Source organism: Serinus canaria, chromosome 3 (assembly GCF_022539315.1).
Source record: "Serinus canaria isolate serCan28SL12 chromosome 3, serCan2020, whole genome shotgun sequence".
In the NCBI taxonomy this organism is placed as follows: Eukaryota; Metazoa; Chordata; class Aves; order Passeriformes; family Fringillidae; genus Serinus; species Serinus canaria.
The window spans coordinates 109422979-109444798 of record NC_066316.1 but is presented as its reverse complement, the minus strand read 5'-3'; the positions used below and the strand labels follow the sequence as shown (position 1 = coordinate 109444798).

At 42.0% G+C, this 21820-nt stretch overlaps 1 protein-coding gene across 1 annotated transcript in view; it reads left to right on the top strand.

Moving 5' to 3' along the window:
* PKHD1 (PKHD1 ciliary IPT domain containing fibrocystin/polyductin) overlaps positions 1–21820 on the top strand; it is a 281842-nt gene that overhangs the window by 203931 nt on the left and 56091 nt on the right. The window contains exons 60-62 of the mRNA XM_050971903.1: positions 6187–7192; positions 20756–20891; positions 21444–21531. Of these exons, the coding sequence (XP_050827860.1) occupies positions 6187–7192; positions 20756–20891; positions 21444–21531 (1230 nt within the window). The remainder of the gene's footprint in view (positions 1–6186; positions 7193–20755; positions 20892–21443; positions 21532–21820) is intronic.

The following is a 21820-nucleotide window of genomic DNA, read 5'->3' as shown; positions in this document are numbered from 1 at the left end:
AGATTTAGTCACCCACCTCCCATGAGAGGGATCAAGATATTTTCTCCTGGCTGGGATATTATTCTCCCCGCAACTTTTCATGGGTTTGTGAGACAGGTTTGGTGTTTTCTCTCAAATACAAAGATCAACAACAATCTCTCTGACTCAAGAGGTTCCTGACCTGTAAATCACTGAAAGCTTGAGGAGCATTTTGAGTGAACATTGCTATATAAATGCTTGGTTCCCATACTCTTTTTGATCCCTGTTGGAGAGCATTCTGACCTCAGAGATTTGCTGGTCTCTCTTTTTAAGACTTTACTTGTGCACTGATGCTTTGAGGTCAAGAATGAATTATTATTATAGTCTTTGGGAACTGGAAAACTAATTTTTTGTTCATGACTGGGAAAGATATATTGTAATCTGTAATGTGTGTCTTCCCTCTTAGGCATGGAGAGCTCTGAAGGGTTGATATAAACATAAAAATGTGTAACTGTATGAAAGTGGCAAATAACACTTGATTTTACAGATAATAAGTAATTTCAATGTGTGGCCATATCAAAGCATGCACACAATGAATGCAAGAACAAATTTTTCATGTTCTACACCTGTTTTTCTTTGGATTTCCTTGTGAAAGGGAAGAGTGAATGTGGATCTCAGGATGTATAAGAAGAGAGTTTTACTACAGAGCTTTGTTCAAAGAAAGCAGCAGTAACTGTCTTTTCTCTACTTGGGCACCTACTTTTAAAACCTTGAAGGAACATAGTATTTTTGAGTCCACAAATGCGGCTAAAATTGGCTGGGAGGGGGAGGGTCGAAGTTTTTTTTAGAAGAATGATAAACAGGACAGTATAAAACCCCCACACAGAGTGATGTTATGAGACTCATTTCCTTCCAAAATAATTTTCTTTAAAAGAAAGAATTAGCAGCCTGAAGCAGTCACTCTATTTTTATTTACATGGTTGCTGCTATGAGTACATATTTATGTGTATGTGTGTTCCCATGGTTTAACCCCAGCTGGCAACTCAGCCTCACAGAGCCCCTCAGTCACTCAGCCCTGGTGGGATGGAAGAGAGAACTGGAAGTGTAAAAGGGAGAAAACTTGGGGGTTGAGATAAAGACCTTTAAACAGAGGAATTAAAAGTTGTGTAAGCAAGCAAAGCAAAACAAATAATTCATTCACTACTTCCCATGGGCAGGGAGGTGTTCAGCCACTCTAGTGGGACTCCATCACAGGTAACAGTGACTTGGGAAAATAAATCCCAACACTCCAAATGTCCTCCCCTTCCTTCTTCTTATCCCAGCTTTGTATGCTAAGCATGAACCCACATGGTCTGGGATGCCCCATGGGTCACCAGGGGTCAGCTGTCCTGGCTCAGACCCTGTCCTGTCCCCTCCCAAATCCTTGTGCATCCCCAGCCCATTCACTGGTGGGGTGAGGAGCAGAAAACTCTTCAACTCTGTGCAAGCCCCTCTCAGCAATAATGAAAACATCTCTGTGCTGTTAACACCATTTTCAGCACAAATCCAAAACACAGCCCAAAACAGCTACTGCAAAGGAAATTAACTCTGCCTGAACCAAACCCAGCACATTTGTACACAAACACACGAGAAACATTTTTACCACTGCGCCTTCCTCTGCAACTGAACTCAGAATAATTTACCTTTTCTGGATTTCCAAGGTGCTATTCCTGGGCCCTTGTTTTCCCCCCCCTTTATTTCCCATTTGAATGTCAGCAGGTCAAAAGGAACAGTTAATGCTGATGAATATTTCCCTCTCAGCAAAGATATGTGCTGGCCAGCCCAAGGCCAATGAATTGCAATTTCTAAACAGTGTCCCATTTATCTCTCCCCTCCCCCTTCCTCTCCTCCTTGCTTTTATATTTTTGTAGCTATAATTGTAGTTAAATTAGAAATAACTGACGGGCAAATGCAGTCAGATGGAAAGAAAATTGTGGGAGATTTATTTTATTTTGATAAAAAACTGACATTGCCTTTTGTTTTTGTCAGAAAGAGACTATTTTTCCTTTTACCATGAATTGTGGAACCTATCACGAAATGGGTAAAAATTATTGAGGCAAATGGTGGTGTTAACCTGAAGGGGAAAATCATTAATGTTGATGTATTTCATTCAATTTTAAATGTAGAATTTATTTTATTTTATTTATTTGGCATTGGGGAACAAGGGAAAAGCCAGGAGACTTGTAAAGGACTCTGTGTGCCTTTAAGTCAGAACATCTATTTTAAAAAATGCTCTTCTCTCCTTCCACCTCTCTCCATTTTTCTAAATAAAGGATACGATGTGGTGGTAGTGGTGGAGGTTTTTTCCCTAAGCAAAGAGGCTCCCTCGGCGCATTATTCTTTTCAAATGTGAAATGAGGTGGAAAATCCTCATTTCACGACAGGAAGGACAAATATTGACACAAAGTTAATATTTGTCAGGAGCCCTAGAAGCAACCTGAGTGCTAAAATCTCATCTAGATATATGCGCTGGAGTGTTTATGTATATAAATAAATAATAAATTTGCCTAGGTGATGGGTGGAACCTGCAGAAAGCAAAGTCTGCTCGCTGAGGTGGAGGAATTATCTGCAGAGGGTGAGCAGACACACATTCCATGTATCATTTCTCTCTCTTGTGTGGAGCAGGACAAACAGGTGAATTCTCGAGCCCAAAGCACACATGTCCCCTTCCTCTGCCTGGGTACACAAGATCTCAACATGAAGTTCAACAATATGTGAATATCTTCTCCATCTTTCCCACACATTTCTTAGGACTATGGTTGACTCATTTTCCCCCATTTTTTTCTCCCTCTCACACACACACACACACATGTGTGTGTGTGTGTGTGTGTGTGTGTGTGTGTGTGTGCAAACACATACAAATAGAAACTGTGTAATCCAATTTCACCCATGGCAGGGGGATGCTTCTGGAATTTATCACTGCTATTGTTCATCACCAATGTAAATAGCACATGTCAGCTCAATATTCAGTGGTCACTCAGTATTTATTAAGCCCTGTCCACTCTGGCCTTTTTTAGAGGAAAGCCCTGGGGCAGATTAGCTGCTGGCCGTGACACGCCGCGTCACTTATCTGCTCTCATTGATTATCAGAGTCAGCTGTGGCCAGGACTCACTTTTTTCTTCTCCTCTCAGACCCCCTCTTACAAGCACCCCTGCTTGGATTTTCATGAGGAAATAATCAGATTAGGGCTTCAGTGGCGAGTTCATATGGAGTTCTCTTTCTCCGATGTGCTACTAACCGAATAAACATGTTTTGTGGTAAATTGTAAATGACATTATGATTACTAAGGCCAGCATGGGTTTCATTTAAAAGTGATCGAAATTGCAGGCTGCAGAAATTGTGACTGGCAGAGAAGGCCATTTGGAAGAAGACAAGCAATGATGTGTGTGTGCATGGGTGTGAGTGTGTGCAGGAAACTAAGCCAGCCCCCTTTGCAAGGCAGGCAGGACTAAGGAAAGTTCTGAGAAATCACGAAATATCATCAAATCCCATTTGTAGACATGAGAAATGTCACCAGGGGGAGATGGGGTGTTTCCAGGAGAGCCGTGGATGAGATGTGTCAGCCTTTGTGGGCAGGCTGCTGGCGGCACAGCGCATCCTCCCAGCGCTCCAGGACAACTCCAGTGTCTCTGAGCACAGCATTTCCACTTCTGCTCTGAACAGAGCTGTCCCTCACTCTCTTTTTGCCTCCAGCACAAACTGACGGCAAAATACTACAGCAAAATACTTACACTGAAAAAAAAAAACCAAAAAACAGGGAAAAGCAAGAAAAAGGAAGCAAATTTGTAAGCTGGTGTCAAAAATAGGGGGGATTGAACAGATCTCATCTCATTTGGACATCGTTCCTGAGCAGAGCTCAACATTTATGTAATTCCACTACTTCCCTCAGGGACATGCAGAGGGAGATCTCATTCTGGGGAATGTTCACAGACCACAGGCTGCACATGATGATTCCTCTGGAAATACATAGAGGATCTAGAGGACCCAGGCTTTGAGATGTAACTAAAGGCAGAACCCAGAATTATTTAATGGAATCATAAGATGGCTTGGGTTGGAAGCAACCTTAAAGATCATCCAGTTCCAACACTCCTACCATGGGCAGGGACTGCCCTACCTTCCACTGCACCATGTTGCTCAGAGCCCCATCCAACAGTTCTCATAGTTAATTTCTTTTTTAGGAGTCTTCTACTTTTATCTAGCCGAAATTTTCACATAATATGTCCTTGATAAGGGACATCCTTTTGCCCCAATGTCTTCTTATTCATCCAGAAGTTTGTGTTGCTGTCCCTTATTGTTTATGTGAACTGAATACATGTCGCCAGGTGCTGATTGAGGAGCACAGAGTTGGTTTGGACATTGGCCATGCTTTGCCTAACACGTTTGTGAGCCCAGCTGACTAAAGAAGGAGGAATCTAGGTGAGGAAAGGAGAATTCTAGCTGACTACAGCAGCAAATTCCTCCTTTGATTTCATTTTGAAAAGAGGAAGGCAAAACAGAAATATACATCTTTTTCTAAGATGCTCCAGGCAGAAATGTTTATGTTTTTGGTGCCTGTATCTGAACTCATTTACTTTTATTCTCTCTTTATAATCAGTGGTGATCTCATCGTTACAGCCTGAGGCACAATTTCTCTCATCTTAAAGCAGAGACCTGTATTTAGTCAGATGGAGCACACTATAAACTTATAGCACCATTCAGGACTTTTGACAAAGGTATGGAGTGGCAGCACAAGGGGAAATGGCATCAAACTAACAGGGGTAGGGTTAAATTTGATATTGCAAAGAAATTCTTTACTCTGAGGATGCTGAGGCATTGGTTGCCCAGAGAAGCTGTGGATTCCCCATCCCTGGAAGTGTTCAGGGTCAGTAGGATGGGGGCCTGAGCAACCTGGTCTAGTGGAAGGTGGCCCTTTGCAGGAGGGCTGGAACTAGATGATATTTAAGGTCCAACCTTACAGCCCAAACAATTCTGTGAGTCTGTGATTATAACTCAGAAGAATGACTGTGTGGATTACATCTCTTCTCTCTAGAGCCTTCCATAATAAGGTCCTCTTGACAAGTCTGGAGAGGCACTTAGAGGGGATTTAATGGGAAATCCTGAGACTTGTGCAACAATCTTCATCCCTGTTACATTCAGTGAAAAAACAAAGTGTTGTCTAAAGTGGTTTTTGCATTCCCATTCATTGTGTCTTACACTTACAGGTGTTGCAGCTACCAAAAGAAGTCCAAGTGGCACTCTGCACTTGTGTTTAAGTGACAGGATCCCAACTGTGATCTATAAAATTATAGGATTGTAAAATGCAATCCAGATGACTAAACAGAAGTATTTTAGTGTGAATTTCATTGGTTTTAAACTGCTTTGAATAGATGGCTGGGGAATTGGGTGTGTTTCAGTTACACAAATGTGTGTTTAGTGTAAATTCTGGTGTTGTGGGGTGTCCTTGCAAGGCACATGTCTTCTATGGACCCTGTCTCACACGACTCAGGTACCTCAAGACATCCCAAACAAATCTAGACACCTGTCTGTGAGCAAATGGTAGAAATTCCAGATCTCAACTGACTGCAGTGGGAGTTTGGACATTTGGAACACGTGAGAATCTCCTATATTTGTACGTATCTGAATCTGATGTTTTCTTCCACCTTCTCACTTGATGAGGTGGTTCATCACTGGAGTAGATTAATGATGTTCTGGTCCTTTCTAATGTTTTCTGTTTGGAGTGCAGTCTCTGTGAGTGGGATGAGACATCATTTGTAGGGTTAAATTATCTTTGCAAAGACTTGCAGTCATGCCCTGATTCATCACCCTGCTACAGGCTTGGGGCCAGGGAAAATGTAGAAGGCACAAGGACAAAGTGCTGGGTCAGACAAAAAGCCTGTGTTGTGTCTATGCTCTTTTAACAGATACTGTAGTTTTATTTGTAGAAAGAACAAGGTAGGTGCATGTGATGCTTTTCTGTCATTTGCTTTCAGACCTCAAAAATCTTCAATTCCAGGACATCTAGAGGTAAATGCAGTTTCTACCAATTGAATAGCTCTCAGTGTCCAGGTTTCTCTTGAAACTATGTAAAATTTTAACACTGACAAAGTGACTTTTAATTTGGAATAAGAAAATAAGGACCTAGTAAAAAAATTGAGATGATATCTGAAACAATTTATTTTTTTTCCCCATCTCCCTTTATTCTCTTCCAGGAATATACAGAGATGACAGTAAGTGCCTCTTCAAGCCCTCAGTACAAGGCTACTTCTGCAAACAGACAGATCATGCACTTGTCATCTTAGAAAACTTGGATTCCAGTGTGGACAGCCAGCGACTGTTCCCAGTGGTTACAGTGACTGGAAGCTTTATGGACACCTTCACTGATGAGACCTCACATTCTCTGTGTCACCCTGCAGAGCATCATTCTGCTTTCTTCTCTGTTCTGCCCTCCACCGAACTCACCACAGTTTGCTTCCCAGACCTGGCACCTCTGGCTTTCAGACTCTACCTTCTCAGTGGACAAAACACAACCAGGCTGATGCTCGCCATTTTCTTCTCTGAACCACTCAGCCTTCGTGTTTTCACCCAAGGGAATTATGTCTCTCCAACCCCATCTTCTTTTTCACTGAACTCAGGGGCAGGGGCAAATTACTTCAGCTTTGAGGACAACCTTCTCTATGTTCTCCTCCATGAGAAGGAACCTGTGGAAATAGTTGCTGGCCTTTCCCTTCTTGTGGCTTTCACTGTAACTGAGGCTGCTGGGGAAGCGGATGAGGCAACCATAGCACATCGATTGGCTGATTTCTTGAAGATTGGTCATGACCAAGTCAGAGTGGTCTATAACGTGCTGGGAAGTGAAAGCACTTTGCAGGTAATCTCAGGCAATGCCAGCAAAAAGAGATATCACTGCCCTAACATGGCATTTTGCACAGCCTTTCAGAGCAGATACAGCCCACAGGAAGAGGAGAGACAGCCAGGCAGCACCCAGGCTCTGCATCCACCTGGTGGGGCTGGTCCATCAAGAGTGCTGATCATTGAGCTTGGTGATCTTCCAGGTCATCCAAGAAATGAGCTGACAAGTGACAGCCTAAAGAGTTTGGCCAGAACAATTATCAACACTCATCAGACTGGAGACCTTCAGAGTGGCCTTGGCTTGCCAGTTGACACCTTAATGGTGACTCAGTCTGCTTTGCTGTCCCCAAGAGAAGGTAACAGTAGGTAAGTAGCAGATGTATCATCACCAGATACTGATTTAAGTGTAGGGAGGCACTTTTGTCCGCTTGATATACTTATTAAATTCTCCATTGACTGAAATATGACAAACCATGATTTAACATGTTATAAAGTTTCTATGACCTGCCCAGAGAAGCTGTAGCTGCCCCAGCCCTGGAAATGTCCAATGCCAAATTGGACAAGGCTTGGAATAACCTGGTATTTTGGAAGGTATCCCTGCCCATGGCAGGGTGTGGAACACAATCACCTTTAAGGTCCCTTCCAAACCAGACCATTCCATCATTCTGTGATATCAGAGCTATGCCCAAGTTCTAGCTCGATTCCAAGCATCCATTACCATGTTTTTCTGCTGGTGCTCATGAGTCTCTGGAATGCAGAAATGTCAGTGGTGCCTTAAATGAGGAACAGAGTTCCTGGAAGTCTGCCTTGAAACTATAGAGAATTGGGTTAATTCAGGCCATCATAGCTCTTAAATTCTAAAAAATTAAATCTAAGAATGTTCATGAATTGATGTGGCAGCAGGGGTGCATTATTAAAGATGGGTTGTTGCCTTAACTATCTTGAAGATCTAAACATTTATTCTTATACTTTTAAAATTTAATGAGACAAAAATCTGTTTAATCTTTTACTTCAGTATCCTGCAGGATACAAGCCACTACTCTTCACTTTGATGCCTTAGTGTCGACGGTTTTTTTTACCTAAAATTCTAGAAATCCATTTGGTCTTGATGATTCAGGAGCTGGACACATCCAATACTACCTGAACATGTGCCTAGATGTTGAATCTTATCCCTGTCCTTTCTGTCACAAATACTTCTCCATTTCCTCTTGTCAGCCTCTACCTCCAGATTCCTATGAGACCACCTGGTTTCTTGCCTCCACTTTTACATCAGTAGGTTTCTGGGCATTGACTCTTCCTCATCCTCCAGATACCTTCAAAGTAATCAAATCACTTCACAGTCTGCTTTGTAAAAAACCAAAATGTTTGAGTTATGGTGAGTGTTTCTTTCTTTCTCCATCTCTGTTTTCTGAATCTGTTTGGAAGTGGGCATGACTGAAAGTCAAGGTTTCCTTCTTGGCAGATTCCCCAACTTTGGACATTTTTAAGCAGCTGCACAGGGTGCTGGGCCACCTTGACTAGACCATGATTTTTCCAAGAAAGGTTGGACCACAGGATCATTGAGATCCCTCCCTGGTATTCTATGATTGTATGGAATCAGTGACAAATACAAAAGTGGTATTAAATCCCATTTTCTACTGGCACAATTCAATGATTCCATTAGCCATTCTCCCACAGAAACAGGAGAGCTTCATGGTCTTCTGTTTGCCCACTGTATTCTTTAATTCCTTTTCAGTTCTGACTTTCCAGAACCCAGTTCCCTCTGTTTGCCCAGATCCTACATCCCACATGGGCCCCCGTGTTTGACTGTTCTGTTGGTAATTTATCGGCCCACAAAACGTTCCATGTATTTTATCAGTGGTGGCTTTTTATTTGTATCTCCATGCAGATACAGCAACAGACCTGCATCTCATTTTGACAGAAGAACACAGGACACTTTTGCTTTACAATAATTTCCCCCTGGAGTTCCCTTTTGAGCTCTGCCAGTTGCAGAGTTCTTGGTCAGTTTTGTACATACAAAATTTTATTGATATTCCATACCAAGACTCACTTTTTGAAGGTTTTTTTTTCCCTCTCATCCACAGCAGAAAACAACCCTTTCTCTCCCTCCTTCCTCTGTCCCTGTCTTGCTCTTTTCAGCATCCTACAGCCACTATTTGCACAGCCCAGATGTCAGCCCTCATCTGCAGGGGAGGCTGTGAAGAGCAGGGCTGGGATGGGAGCAGACACCAGTGCATTTCAGTATCAGATCTTGAAATAGTATTCAAAGCATATGGGTAATATGAAAAAGGTAATATCCCATCTGTTTTTAATAGGGGACATAGGATTTGATGTTTGGCCCTCTTATTGTGCACTCTCTTGATATTGCATAATGTTATTTTTGATGTGCAATACCGAGGCTTATCCAACTAAAAGTGTATTCCATATATTCCATCTATGCAAGAAAGAAATTGGATTTGTCTAAGAATTACCTTCTGAAATTAATACCACATCCTCTCCCATTTACTGCTGACCCATGGCCTATCCTGATGTCTGCCAGTGATACAAACTGTGTCCACATGCTTAACTTTTCTAGTAGACCCTGTGTGGTTCCTGGTGGGAAAGCACCCAGAAGGAGGACAGTGGTCTGTAGCTGTAGGAATCTTTGTTTTGTTGTTTTATTTTTGGTTGGTTGGTTTCAGCTGTCGGTAGTTTTGGGTTTTTTGTTTGTTTTTGGGGGAAAGATTTTATTTTTGTTTTCTTTGGGTTGGGTGGGGTTTTCTTTTCTTTTCTTTTCTTTTCTTTTCTTTTCTTTTCTTTTCTTTTCTTTTCTTTTCTTTTCTTTTCTTTTCTTTTCTTTTCTTTTCTTTTCTTTTCTTTTCTTTTCTTTCTTTTCTTTCTTATTTCTTTTCTTTTCTTTTCTTTTCTTTCTTTTCTTTTCTTTTCTTTTCTTTCTTTCTTTCTTTTCTTTTCTTTTCTTTTCTTTTCTTTTCTTTTCTTTTCTTTCTTTTCTTTCTTTTCTTTTCTTTTCTTTCTTTCTCTTGTTTTTGCTTTGCTCTTGTGCTTTTGGGGTTTGGTTAGTTTTTTTGTGGTGTTGCACTAAGCCCAATGAGGAATTCTTAAGTGCAAGATTAGATCTTATATCAGGGCAAATTCTGAAGATATACTGCATCTTGGATCAGCAGAACATCACTGTTGTGAGTGGGGCTGTTTTTGTTACACTGAAGGACACTGCAAAATGGGACAGCAGAAAAATAATGTGGGAAATTTTACAGTGGGTGGGGAGGCCTTGGCACAGGTTGCCCAGAGAAGCTGTGGCTGCCCCTGGATCCCTGGCAGTGTCCTAAGCTAGGCTGGATGGGGCTTGGAACAACCTGGGATGGTAGAAGGTGTCCCTGCTCATGGGAGGGGGTGGAACTGGATCATCTTGAAGATCTGTTCTAGCCCAAAGCATTCCATGATTTACATGATCACAAGACATGATCCCAAGGGACAGTTTAAAGGAGGGAAGAACCATCTTCTGTGTGCAAGCCAGGAAACCTCAAGGCTGCCTTTTTTCAGGCAGAAATGACATCTCCACACTGTGACTGTTCTCCCAGCTGCATTTTGTACTCCTGTCTGTGCCCAGAGCAAAAATATTCCAAGCAGCAAGGATCAGGAGAGTTCCCTAGGATGGAGGCTGTTTTACTACACACACAAGAGCAGGGCTAGCCTAAAGCCTTGGATTCACTGTCCCAGCTCTGGGAAGACCTGGGATCTTTATTGAAGAGAACACTCACATCACCAGATGATAGGACTGGCTCAGAACTCACCCACCCTCAGCTGCTCGGGCTCCTCTGCACTGTTATTTATTGCTCCCCATCAGTCATAGCTTTTCTGGAATTACTCATGGCTGACATTTCTGATGCAATAAAGCCACAGATAACCTGTGAAATGAAATCAGGGTTTTCCTGTTGGGACATGTACTGTCCCCACTGTCTATCTGTCTCCATTTAAGCAGCACATGCTGGCACAGGCACAGATAATGGGGCTGGGGTTACAAGTCTGACAAAGTATTCCAGTGTGTTTTTCAGTGGAAGGAAAAGAGGAATATTTTCACACCTGAGTCATGCAAAACCCAGTTGGACCATCAGAAATACACAGAACCTGCACTCCTGCCGGGCCCATCTCCTTGGGCTTTCAGAGCAGTGAATTGCCCTGCATCACTATCATTCTCAAAGAGTCTCTGAAAGGAGGTTGGAGCCAGGGGAGGGTCGGTCTCTTCTCCCAGGTAACAAGTAACAGGATAAGAGAAAAGCCTTCTCCTTCAAGTGGCACCAGGGGAGGTTTATGTTGGATATTAAGGAAAAAAAATCTTTCACTGAAAGAGTGGTCACATATTGGGATAGGCTGCCCAGGGCAGGGGTGGAGTCACCACCCCTGGAAGTGGTCAAGGGGTGAATGAATGTGACATTTGGGGACATGGTTTGGAGGTCAACACAGTAGTGCTGTGTTAATGGCTAGACTAAATAGTATTAGAAGCATTTCCCTACCTTAATGATTTTATGGTTTTGTAACACAACAACAATTACAAAAAGATCTTTAATCAGCACAGGCTGGATGTTCATTTGCAGCCCAGGACATGGAAGCTGAAGGGGAGTCTTGGAAACCCTGCTGTGGAAAGGTATTAGTCAGTAGGTCTGTATATCACACTGCCAAGCCTTTAAAAAATATGGCTTGTCTGTTATGATTTGAAGTGCTTTTATCCATGATTTTAATTTAACTCCTTTGTTAGGGTCACTTCAAGCACGGCTCATTAATGTGTCAAGAGAAGACAGAGGTGATTGCTGTGGCTGCAATAGTCTTGCACAGCTGGAGAGTCAGAGATGTCTATCACACAGTTTATCTTCCAGTAAAATCCCCATGTATAACAGATGCTGTGATGTATTTACAGATAGAAATCCCAGGTTTGCAAAATCTTCTTAATATCAACATAAATAGGAAAGAACAAGAAGCACAGTGATGAATATATTGTGTGTCTTTGTGCAGGTGCCTTTATACAAAATCAGGAATAGAATTCTGGACAGTTGTCCAGAAGCCATTTAGTCCCTATCCCCACTCTACTTCAGGGTGCTTTGCTCCTTCTTAATTGACCTTTAACTGGACACAAACTGAAATATTTTTTTGTTGAGAATTATGTTTGAGGTAGCATATGAAAAATGGTGCTTGTGCAGGAAATTTGAGGTGTACAGCAAGGAATAAAAGGGAAGCAAATTATCAAAGAATGGCTCATTCCAACAGGAATTCCCATGCAGAGCACTAAATAAGATATTACAACTAATTCCCTGTGTCACATGTCACATATGCAGGCAGCAGGGGTGGAGTTCTGATGAATCTAGATTAATTCTTACTCCTCCTAACCTCAAAGTTCTTGGATTTGGTAACTTTTGTGAAGGTTTCAGGCAGGCTGCTCTGTGGAATTGTACAGGGTTTTATAAAAAAGACTTGGCAGCTCTTTTACTGCATAAGTATGCAAGTTTTTCCTCCAGTGAGCAGGCAAAGACAGGATGCTAAAATCTCCACGTCAAGATTTGCAGATATTGTAGCACTTGAGGTAATTTCAAAGTTTATCTGCTACACTCCTCAAGTGAAGTTGTGGAAGTGATGATACTCAGGAGCTTAAACTAAGCTTTAAATCTCCATTAATTTAAACTTATTTAATTTTAGGTTAGATATTCACAGGGTTAGATTCTATTCAGTGTAGAGGGCATATTCTCATGTAGAATATGCCAGTCACTCACAGCAGATGTACAAAAAAGGACAAATTCAGTTCAAGTAAGTAAAAGGAAGGACAATTAAGATCACCATGGAAACTGAGTTTATTTTAAGAAATAAGGAAGAGAATCATAAAACCATTTATTAAAGAGTTTGTTTAACTTGGCAAAGCAAATCTGGAAGATATCATTCTATCTGTGAAAATATGTTGCAGGAGTCAATACCAGTGAGGAATCTCTTGATAGTTATGGACAATGACAGCACAGGAACAAAAGCATACAAGGCATCAGGAGGTAAATTTGCACTTAAAAATAGAAGCAGGTTCCTCCCCAGATAATAAACTGGAAGAGTCTTGAAGCAGAACTGGAAAGAGAACATTTCATATTTCCATTCAAGACTATTTTCTACATATTTTCGATTTTCTTTTTTCCACACATAGCCAAAATTACATTCATTCATTCATTCATTCATTCATTCATTCATTCATTCATTCATTCATTCATTCATTCATTCATTCATTCATTATTTATTTATTTATTTATTTATTTATTTATTTACTTAATAGTTTGGGGTGAGTTGAGGTGGCCAACATCTCTTTTACAGTCTAGTAAAAAGGTGGGAAAGTCCACATGAAAACCCTAGAAGGTTTTCCATCAGAGGAAATTCTGGTTCTTTATGGAAGTGATGGTATAATTAATATCATGAGTATGAAGTGGAGGTTAAAACTTGAACAAAAATGTTATGTCAAATAAAACTGCCAGATCAAAAGTTGTACTTTTGGAATTAGGATGAAATTTTTATTGTCAATTCATAATTCTTTTCCTAGTGGGAAACTTAGTTGTGGGAAGAGCCAGAAGAGGTGGGTGGTCATTGGGAATTTAGGGACAGACATATTTCCCACAGTGAAGATGGTGACAATGGATGTAAAAAGAGTTCATGTGAAGAGATTCTTGTCAATAGAACATTTTTCTGTCTGATCAACAGTGAAATTTTAGTCTGTTACTAATCTTTTGCTTCTGGTAGAATTGAAATTGGGCATCAAAACTGAATTGTCAATGCAAGGAAGGCCCTGTCATACTAGGGATGATGATGCTACAAAAAATCTTAAATTATGTAGAGATTAGACCCAGATCTACTGTTTTATCTTTTTGTTCCTTCATATTTAAATCAAGGAAGGAAAACTAAGGAAGCATATTTTGACCTGAGTCCATGGTCAGTAGAGTAATTACATCTTAAATGCTTTTCATTCAGACTGTTCCAAACAAGCACAAAATATGATGTCTGTCCATAAGACTGTTTGGTTTTGAAGGGGAAAATACCAAAAGCAGCCCTTCGTGTATGAGCCTTGTGTGAAGTCAGCATTTCCCTTGCAAGTTTTTTAACAAATCTCCAAACTACCTACCATGGATCTTCTCATTGTCTCTCCAATAATAGCAGATGAATACAATAACAGTTTTTCACCACTGCTCTCCTGGGCAGGAGCCCTTCTGACAGTGTAGGGATTAGACAGTCTATCACCAAGATACATTTCACCTCTAAGCCTTAAATTTTGAACTAAATTTCCGTTACTATCTAGTGTACATGGTAAACGTATCCAAGAATTTGTCATTCCCACTCAAAGGTGACAGCTGTGAATTACAAGATTCAGGCAATTAGCAGTCCTAACCCCCACATAGCTTTGGTTGCTTGCTCTGACAATTGTCTTCCAAAACTCAGCTGGGTCCTCTGCAGGAAAGGAGCAGGAGGTAGGAAAGGTGCAGGGAGAGCAGGAGAAAGCAGAGGAAGAGGAAGATGGAGAGGGTAGGAGAGATTTGGGAAAAAGAGCACAGGACTTTGCATCCATGGGAAGAAGGAAGAATAAATTGCCACATATCCCCCACACCAGTCTTGGTCTTTGAAACTGAAGGGTTTGTGTTATTACATCTCAGTTAAAAATGAAGAGGATCAGATCAAGGGAAGTTATTCCCTGTTCCAGTGTTCCCTCAGAAGTTAACATTGTCCAGATACACGCAGGAGATTCAGCAGTGTCCCTGCCATGCTTCTCAAACACTGTAAAGAGATCTGATCCCAAGTGCTGGTACCCCAGTGCTGTCAAACAAAACCTGCCTTGCTCCTGTCATACATGAATTTATTTTCCCTCCTAAAAACTAACGGGACCTGCGACATAAGCGATGATTTACACGACACAGGCGCCAGCAGAGAGGAGCTGCTGGCCACATCTCCAAGGGACCAATCCTGTCCCCACTCCGCCTTATTTAACATGTGAGTGGTGTCACCTCTATCAGCAGAGCTTGTCTGCTGAGACATTCGAGTGAGTGACGGCTGTGTCAGCTCCCAGGCCAGCCTGCTCTGCTGTCGCATTGCGCTCTTGGCCTCCGCCGCGCGTCTGATGGGAAAGGGGGGAAAAATTCTTCCACATGTTTTGTTAGCAGGAATCTGGTGAGCAAAGGGTTAAATGGCTTGGGGTGCTGGGTGTTTGCGGGGTAGTGTGTGTGTGTGTGTGTATGTATGTGACTCTGTGTGTGTGTGTGTGTATATGTATTAAAAAAAAAAATTACATATATAGATACATATATATGTGCACTTACACAGGCACCTTGGTTTGGCTGTAGGACCTCGTGCCCGCAGGCCACAGTCACATTATCATCTGGAAATTGGATAACGACAGCACAATGACAAATCCAGGTTGCCTGCAATAAGGTGCTAATCCCTTTGCTTTAATATCGGAGCAGCGTGTAATGATGTTTGGACATCACTCCAGTTTACTGACGACCCCACTGGGGCCGGCAATAGAAGCGTACAACTGTCTAACAAGCCATCAGGTGACCGCCGTCGTCAAAGCAACGGGGGATGCAATCTAATCTTCCCTCCATCCCTTCCAGCTCCCAATAAGGACCAGATTATAGAGGTGGCCCATCAATGCTTGGTAACTCGAATCAATTAACGTTAATTCGCACAATGCTATGATGTATTGTGATCACTTTCATTTCGGAGAAGGGGGAAGAAATTGCTATAATTCACCTAAAATGAGGTTGTCTATGGTGCTGAGGTATTAATTGGGTGTCCATATTAAATGGAAAAGGAGCACGGTAGTGAAGGAAAAGTGGATGAGTGACTCTCTTGGCTGCTATTGACCTATCAGAAGAAGACAGTGCCCTTTTCCTTTGCTTTTATCTATTACAGTTTTCCCTATTGCGTGTCAAGTTGATGTATTATAAAAAATTCATTTGGTGACCTTCCACCCCCCTAGCAGATTAAACAATTTCACTGGGATGGCATCATTAACAGGGCCTTGCATTTAATGATGATTTCTCTAAAAGGCCACGGAGATTCGATTTTAAGCTAACAGATTTATTGCACTATTATAACATATCGTAAAAAACTGTACCACCTACGGTCTGGTTTTAGGATAGAAACTGTTTAAGAGTTTATGTGGAGCTTAAAGTGGTATTACCTTGGGATACGCAGCACGGCAAAGCTCTGACCTCCGGCGGGATGCTGTTTACTTTTAATAAAAGACATTTCTCTGACAGTAAACTTGGGGACTGTGTTATGGAGGAGGCCTGGCTTAGCTCCTTGCCACTGGCTTTGTAAACAGGGGCATTTCCACTGATCTACAGCTATTAATGGAAGTCACTAATGAATCTGGAGGATGTTTCTCTCCTATCTGATGCATCTGCTCTGTCCCTCTCCTTCCAAAGGCTTCTGGTGATGCTACATCTAAACCCTTCATCAGATTCATTGTTCTAACAAAAGAAGGGCCTAGAAGGGAAGTCATAGGAGGAGAGGCTGAGGTCACTTGGTTTGCTCAGCCTGGAGAAAAGGAGACTGAGAGGAGACCTCACTGCAGTTACAATTTCCTCATGAGGGGAAGAAAAGGGCCTGCACTGATCTCTGCTCTGTGGTGACCAGTGACAGAACCTGAGGGAATGACATGAAAATGTGCCATGGGATGTCTAGGTTGGATGTAAGGAGATGTTTCTTCACCCAGAGGATGTCTGGGCACTGAACAGGCTCCCCAGGGCAGTGGTCACCACACCAAACCTGGCAGAGTCCAAGAAGTGCTTGGACAATGTTCTCAGGCACAGGATGGGATCTTTGGGTCTGTCCTGTGCAGAGCCAGAAGCTGGGCTACACAAATCTCTTTTATTTCTTTCTAAAATATGGGAAAATATGGGAATTGGTGGAAATAAAAGTCATCCTTCAAATATCTTTTTTTGCTTTAAATAGGAATGACCTCAGACTCCTCTTTGTCTTCTGATACTCATGCCATTCTTCCTGGGCTGTATTAATTAGTGACAAGATCTTCAGGGGGTGACAAAGCTCCAACAGTGCACCTGAGAGGGCAGAGGCTAGGCTTATTTCATCATCCCATGACATCAGAACCCATTCTCACCCAAAAACTCTGAGTTCCTCATAATCTTTCCAGGGAATATGTATCTACATTGCCTGCCACAATTCCTCAGCTTGCCTGTGCCCTGTCCTTGCTGAACCTCCTTTTCTTGAATCCCTAGCAGTCACCAGCAATCCCTGCCTTTTCAACAACAACAAAAATGTCTCTTTGGCTGGATCATGATTCATTTAGTCATATTATTCCCTAAATTCTTCCCAATTTCCTTCTCCTTCCAAGGATTCATTGATTTTACAGCACATTGCAGGCATAGCAGACAACTGTTCAATTAATTTCAATGTCTATTAGAAAATTAAATATGCCAGGGGCTGTTCTTTGACACCAAGGCCAGCTGACATATTTCAGCATGGCCTCATCCAAACTTCTGAGTGAAAATATTTTCTGACTGTATTAGCTCCCAGACTATTTGGGAGTTGTTCTGGAATTTGACATTGGACATGAACCACAGCTTAAGAGAGACTGAAAGCTTAACAGCAGAGGTAATGAGGTGTCAGTGCCAAGGCTTGTTTTTGGCATCATTTAGTTTTCCAGTAGACACATTGACTTGAATGGACCCTTGACACACATTCTCATCCTGATCTCCTTCCCCTTGAAGTCAATTGATACTTCTCCTTCTCCTTCTCCTTCTCCTTCTCCTTCTCCTTCTCCTTCTCCTTCTCCTTCTCCTTCTCCTTCTCCTTCTCCTTCTCCTTCTCCTTCTCCTTCTCCTTCTCCTTCTCCTTCTCCTTCTCCTTCTCCTTCTCCTTCTCCTTCTCCTTCTCCTTCTCCTTCTCCTTCTCCTTCTCCTTCTCCTTCTCCTTCTCCTTCTCCTTCTCCTTCTCCTTCTTCTTCTTCTTCTTCTTCTCCTTCTCCCTCCCTCTACTATTGTCTACTATTGTAGACATTATTATGATGACATGATATAACTATATTAGTAATGACATTACTATATTACATTAGATTAAATATCAGGAAGAAATTCCTCCCTGTGAGGGTGGTGAGGCCCTGGCACAGATTGCCCAGAGAAGCCATGGCTGACCCATCCCTGGAGGTATTCAAGGTCAGGTTGGACAGGGCTTGGAGTAACTTGGGATAATGGAAGGTGTCCCTGCCCATGGCAGAGTGTTGGAACAAGATAATCCTCAAGGTCCCTTTCAACCCAAATCATTCTATGATTTTATATTTTATGATTGCAGTTATTATTGCAATTGTAAATAAAATGACAAGTTCTCCTTGATTTCAGGGATACTTAATTTCCTCTGCCCCAAATCTCTCTACCAAGTTTCTCAATTAATCCATATCACCTGCAGCAGACCCTCCAGTTTATGCCCTCAAACTTCCCTGCTGCTAAAGGACAAGCACTTGCTCTCCTATGGAACCTCAGTCTGTTCAGCAGACGTGCAGGCACTGATGGTGACAGGATCAGGAATGCCTGGTGTCCCTGCTGACTGAGGCATCCCCAGCCTGCTGTGCCCACATCTAGAAGAGCTGCAGGGCACTGAGCATCAGAGCTGCTCCCTGCCAGCAGGGAATTGCCAACCAGCCTGCCCCTGCCCAGCAGGAGACTCCAGGGCAGTGGCAAACAGCACATCCTTCATGGCTACAGGATGAAGGCAAAGGCAGGTCTTGCTCTGGTCCTTGATGGGCTGCAAGCACTCATCAACCTCCACCTCCCTAGGACAAAGCTGTGCCAAGAAAGGCCTATTTTCCCTCCAGCATGAATCAGCAGGGAAGCAGTAGGATGCTCCTTTCTCCTCCTCCACACTGACATAATTTTAAGGAATATAGCTTGCTGTGTGCAGGGTTGTGCCCTAAGGCAGGGGGGCTCCCTCACAGCACAAGTTAGGTTGGACCATGTGGGATATAAACACTGCATTCCATGCTGAGTTAACCAAGTTCAAATTACCCACAAACACATTCATTTTTACATTTCCATTTTAAGTATCCATGTCTAGTTTTGTTTAGTTCTGTTTTCTTCACCATTATTTACCAGAGAGGGAAAGAACAAGGGGGAATGTTTCTAAATTAAAAGAAGGGAGATTTAGATTAGATGTTAAGAAGAATTTTTTTATTGTGAGGGTTGCACAGGTTGCCCAGAGAAACTGTGGTTGCCCCATCCCTGGAAGTGTCCCAGGTCAGACTGGATGGGGTTAGGAACAACCTGGGATAGTGGAAGGTCTCCCTGCCCAAGGCAGGGACTGGAACTGGATAAGCTTTAAGGTCCCCTCCAATCCAAATTTTCTATGATTCTCTGATTCTATGACTGTATGATTCTATGATTTTATGACTCTACTCCACCCTAGGGTGTGAGAAGTACTTCCTAGATCCACATTTTGCAGCAGCCTTCCTCTGTGCACAGTTTCAGCATGTAGAGACTGAGGTGTGAATTCAGGGCATTTTTCTTATTTGTTAAAGAAGCTGAGCAGAGAAAAAAAAAAAAATTTTGGGCCTTACAGAAAGAATGCCAAGACTCATCTAAATCTCTCTGTGCTCAGCTGGAGCCAGGGAGTTCACAGAAAACTGCAGCTCTTTAGCTTGAAAACAGGAATGACTTGGTGTATTATATATGACTTGGCATTTGGTCACACAGCTGAATGCACATTTTTGGAAGAAGGTGGGCAACAGCACCTTACTGATGTCCCTGACATGAATTTCAAACCTAACACTGCCTTTGAGACTTTCCAACCAACAAAAATACAAGATAAAGAACAAGATAAGAACTAAAACTTCAATCCCTGAGCTACCTTTCGAGTCTGCACACATCCTTAAAACCTTAGTTGATCTTTCCAGCTGCTGTAGTTCAGACCAGTATTTTCCATCAGCTCAGTATGAACAGTTTCTCATTTGTAATACAGAGTAATACTCTGAAAAAACATCCACAACCATCACTCAAACTAGGAAAAAAGAGTTAAAAGCAAAGGAAATTTAAACTCCATATATCTTGTGTTTGTAAACACCTTTAAGCAAACACTAGAGATCAATGAATAGCTTTTCTTCTTTCATTTCAAGACAATACCAAACCCCCAGCCACTTCATTGCAATTGCAGATTACAGCTTTTTATATATATATAAATTATATATATATATGAGATACTAAATGGCACAAAGCACTGGGAGAGGGAATGAAATGATCCAGGCTCAGAATGAAGTGTTGATTCTTTATTCAAATGCAAAAGCACTCTCCTGGGATGTTCTAATTTAAATTTCAGGCTTGCAAAAACCAATGTCTTTCAAGGGGGTGTCTGTAACTGCTTTATTTCAGTCTGCAGACTTTGCAGATTAGGAAGGTGATGGCAGGAAAAGGAATTGTGGTAAAGCCCTGTAATTGGTGTGTTTGTGCAGAGGAACCAAGACTTTGTTCTTAGAGGAGCTCAAAGGTTTTCAGTGGAAATCTTTCTGCTGGACAGGGAACATTTGCAGGCTCCACTGCTCACAGTGCACTTCAATGTTGACTTTGGGGCTAAGGCATAGGATTCATGAATCCATAAAATCCCTGTCTCTGCCACATGACACCAACACGATACCAGGGACATCAATTGTTTTGGTAATTTCTCACTTTTCCATCCGTAAACTGGGGATTGAAAAGAGAGTTTTTCATACTTTGGTGCTGCTTTCTGCTTGAAGTGAGAACTTTTTCTTGTTTCCATGCATGCTGCTCTCACCCAAGGAATCAAAGGGTTATGATATGGTAAATTAGAAGGTAGAAAATAGGAACAGAAAATAACACCTAAAACTTTATTTCTGATTTTCTTTTTTTTTTTTTGTTTCTTTTTTTTTTTCCTTTCCCATCCCTTTTCATGTGAAAGAAATGGAAGCAGACAACTTTCAGAAACATGCTTATACAGGAGACCCTACAGCATCTCTGTTCAGGTGCAGCCTTCAGATGGAGAAATTGAGAAGCAGCTTCCTGTACAGCCAAAAATCATTTTCCTGGACAGAAAGGTAGAATTTGCCTCCCTGTGGATAGAGACTTTTTAAAATTCATTGCTATTTTAATATTTGAGATTTTTTTACATCTGAGACTTTGCATGGAGCCAGGTTCTGCTCCAGCAATGGCATCAGAGGAATGGGCAGGAAGTGATCCCATCGAGTTCCACCTGGACACGAGGCAGAACTTCGTTCCTGTGCAGAGCTTGAGCACTGAACAGATTGTCCAGGGTGGCTGTGGAGTCTCCCTCACTGGGGATATTCCAGGAATTTCTGGACACAACCCTGTGCCTGTGCTCAGGGATGGCCCTGCTTGAGCAGGGAGTTGGCACCTGATGAGCCAATGTGGTTCTTTCCAACCTGACCCATTCTGTGAGGTGGCCTCACCTTGAAAAGTTAGGGTGACCTTTGTGACATTTGTTACAGGTGACACATAAATGCAAACTGCTCTCAGAGAGGGGGTATATATATATAAAAAAAAATTACAGTTGTTAAAACAATGAAAGCTTTCTTTGCTCTTGCTGAGGAGACAAGATCTTAATTCTTCTCTTCTATTCTTCCTGCCAGGGTGAAAGAATTGACAAACTGGGGCCTCCAGCAGAACCCTGGGTTGTATCAGCTCATCTCAAGGACTCCTCTGAGGCTGTGCTGAAAGGTTTGGATGTGTTTTCCTATAGTAAGGCAGCTATGCAAAATGCTGGTGGTAACTTTAGGAGCTCTCCCTGAGAAATACTGCAGTTGAAAACCAGTCTTTGGGCTGAAAACAGAAGGTTGCAGTAGGAGTTTGGTGAACTGCCCAGTCATATGCTACAGGGGAAAAAAAGCTTTTACTTTTTTAAAAGTATTTTTGTGGTCTGGTAGCTTAAAGAAGCATATCCTATAGTTTATCTTGAACAGACATATCTGGGGTCAAAAAAGGAAAAAATGAAGAATTAAAAATCTTA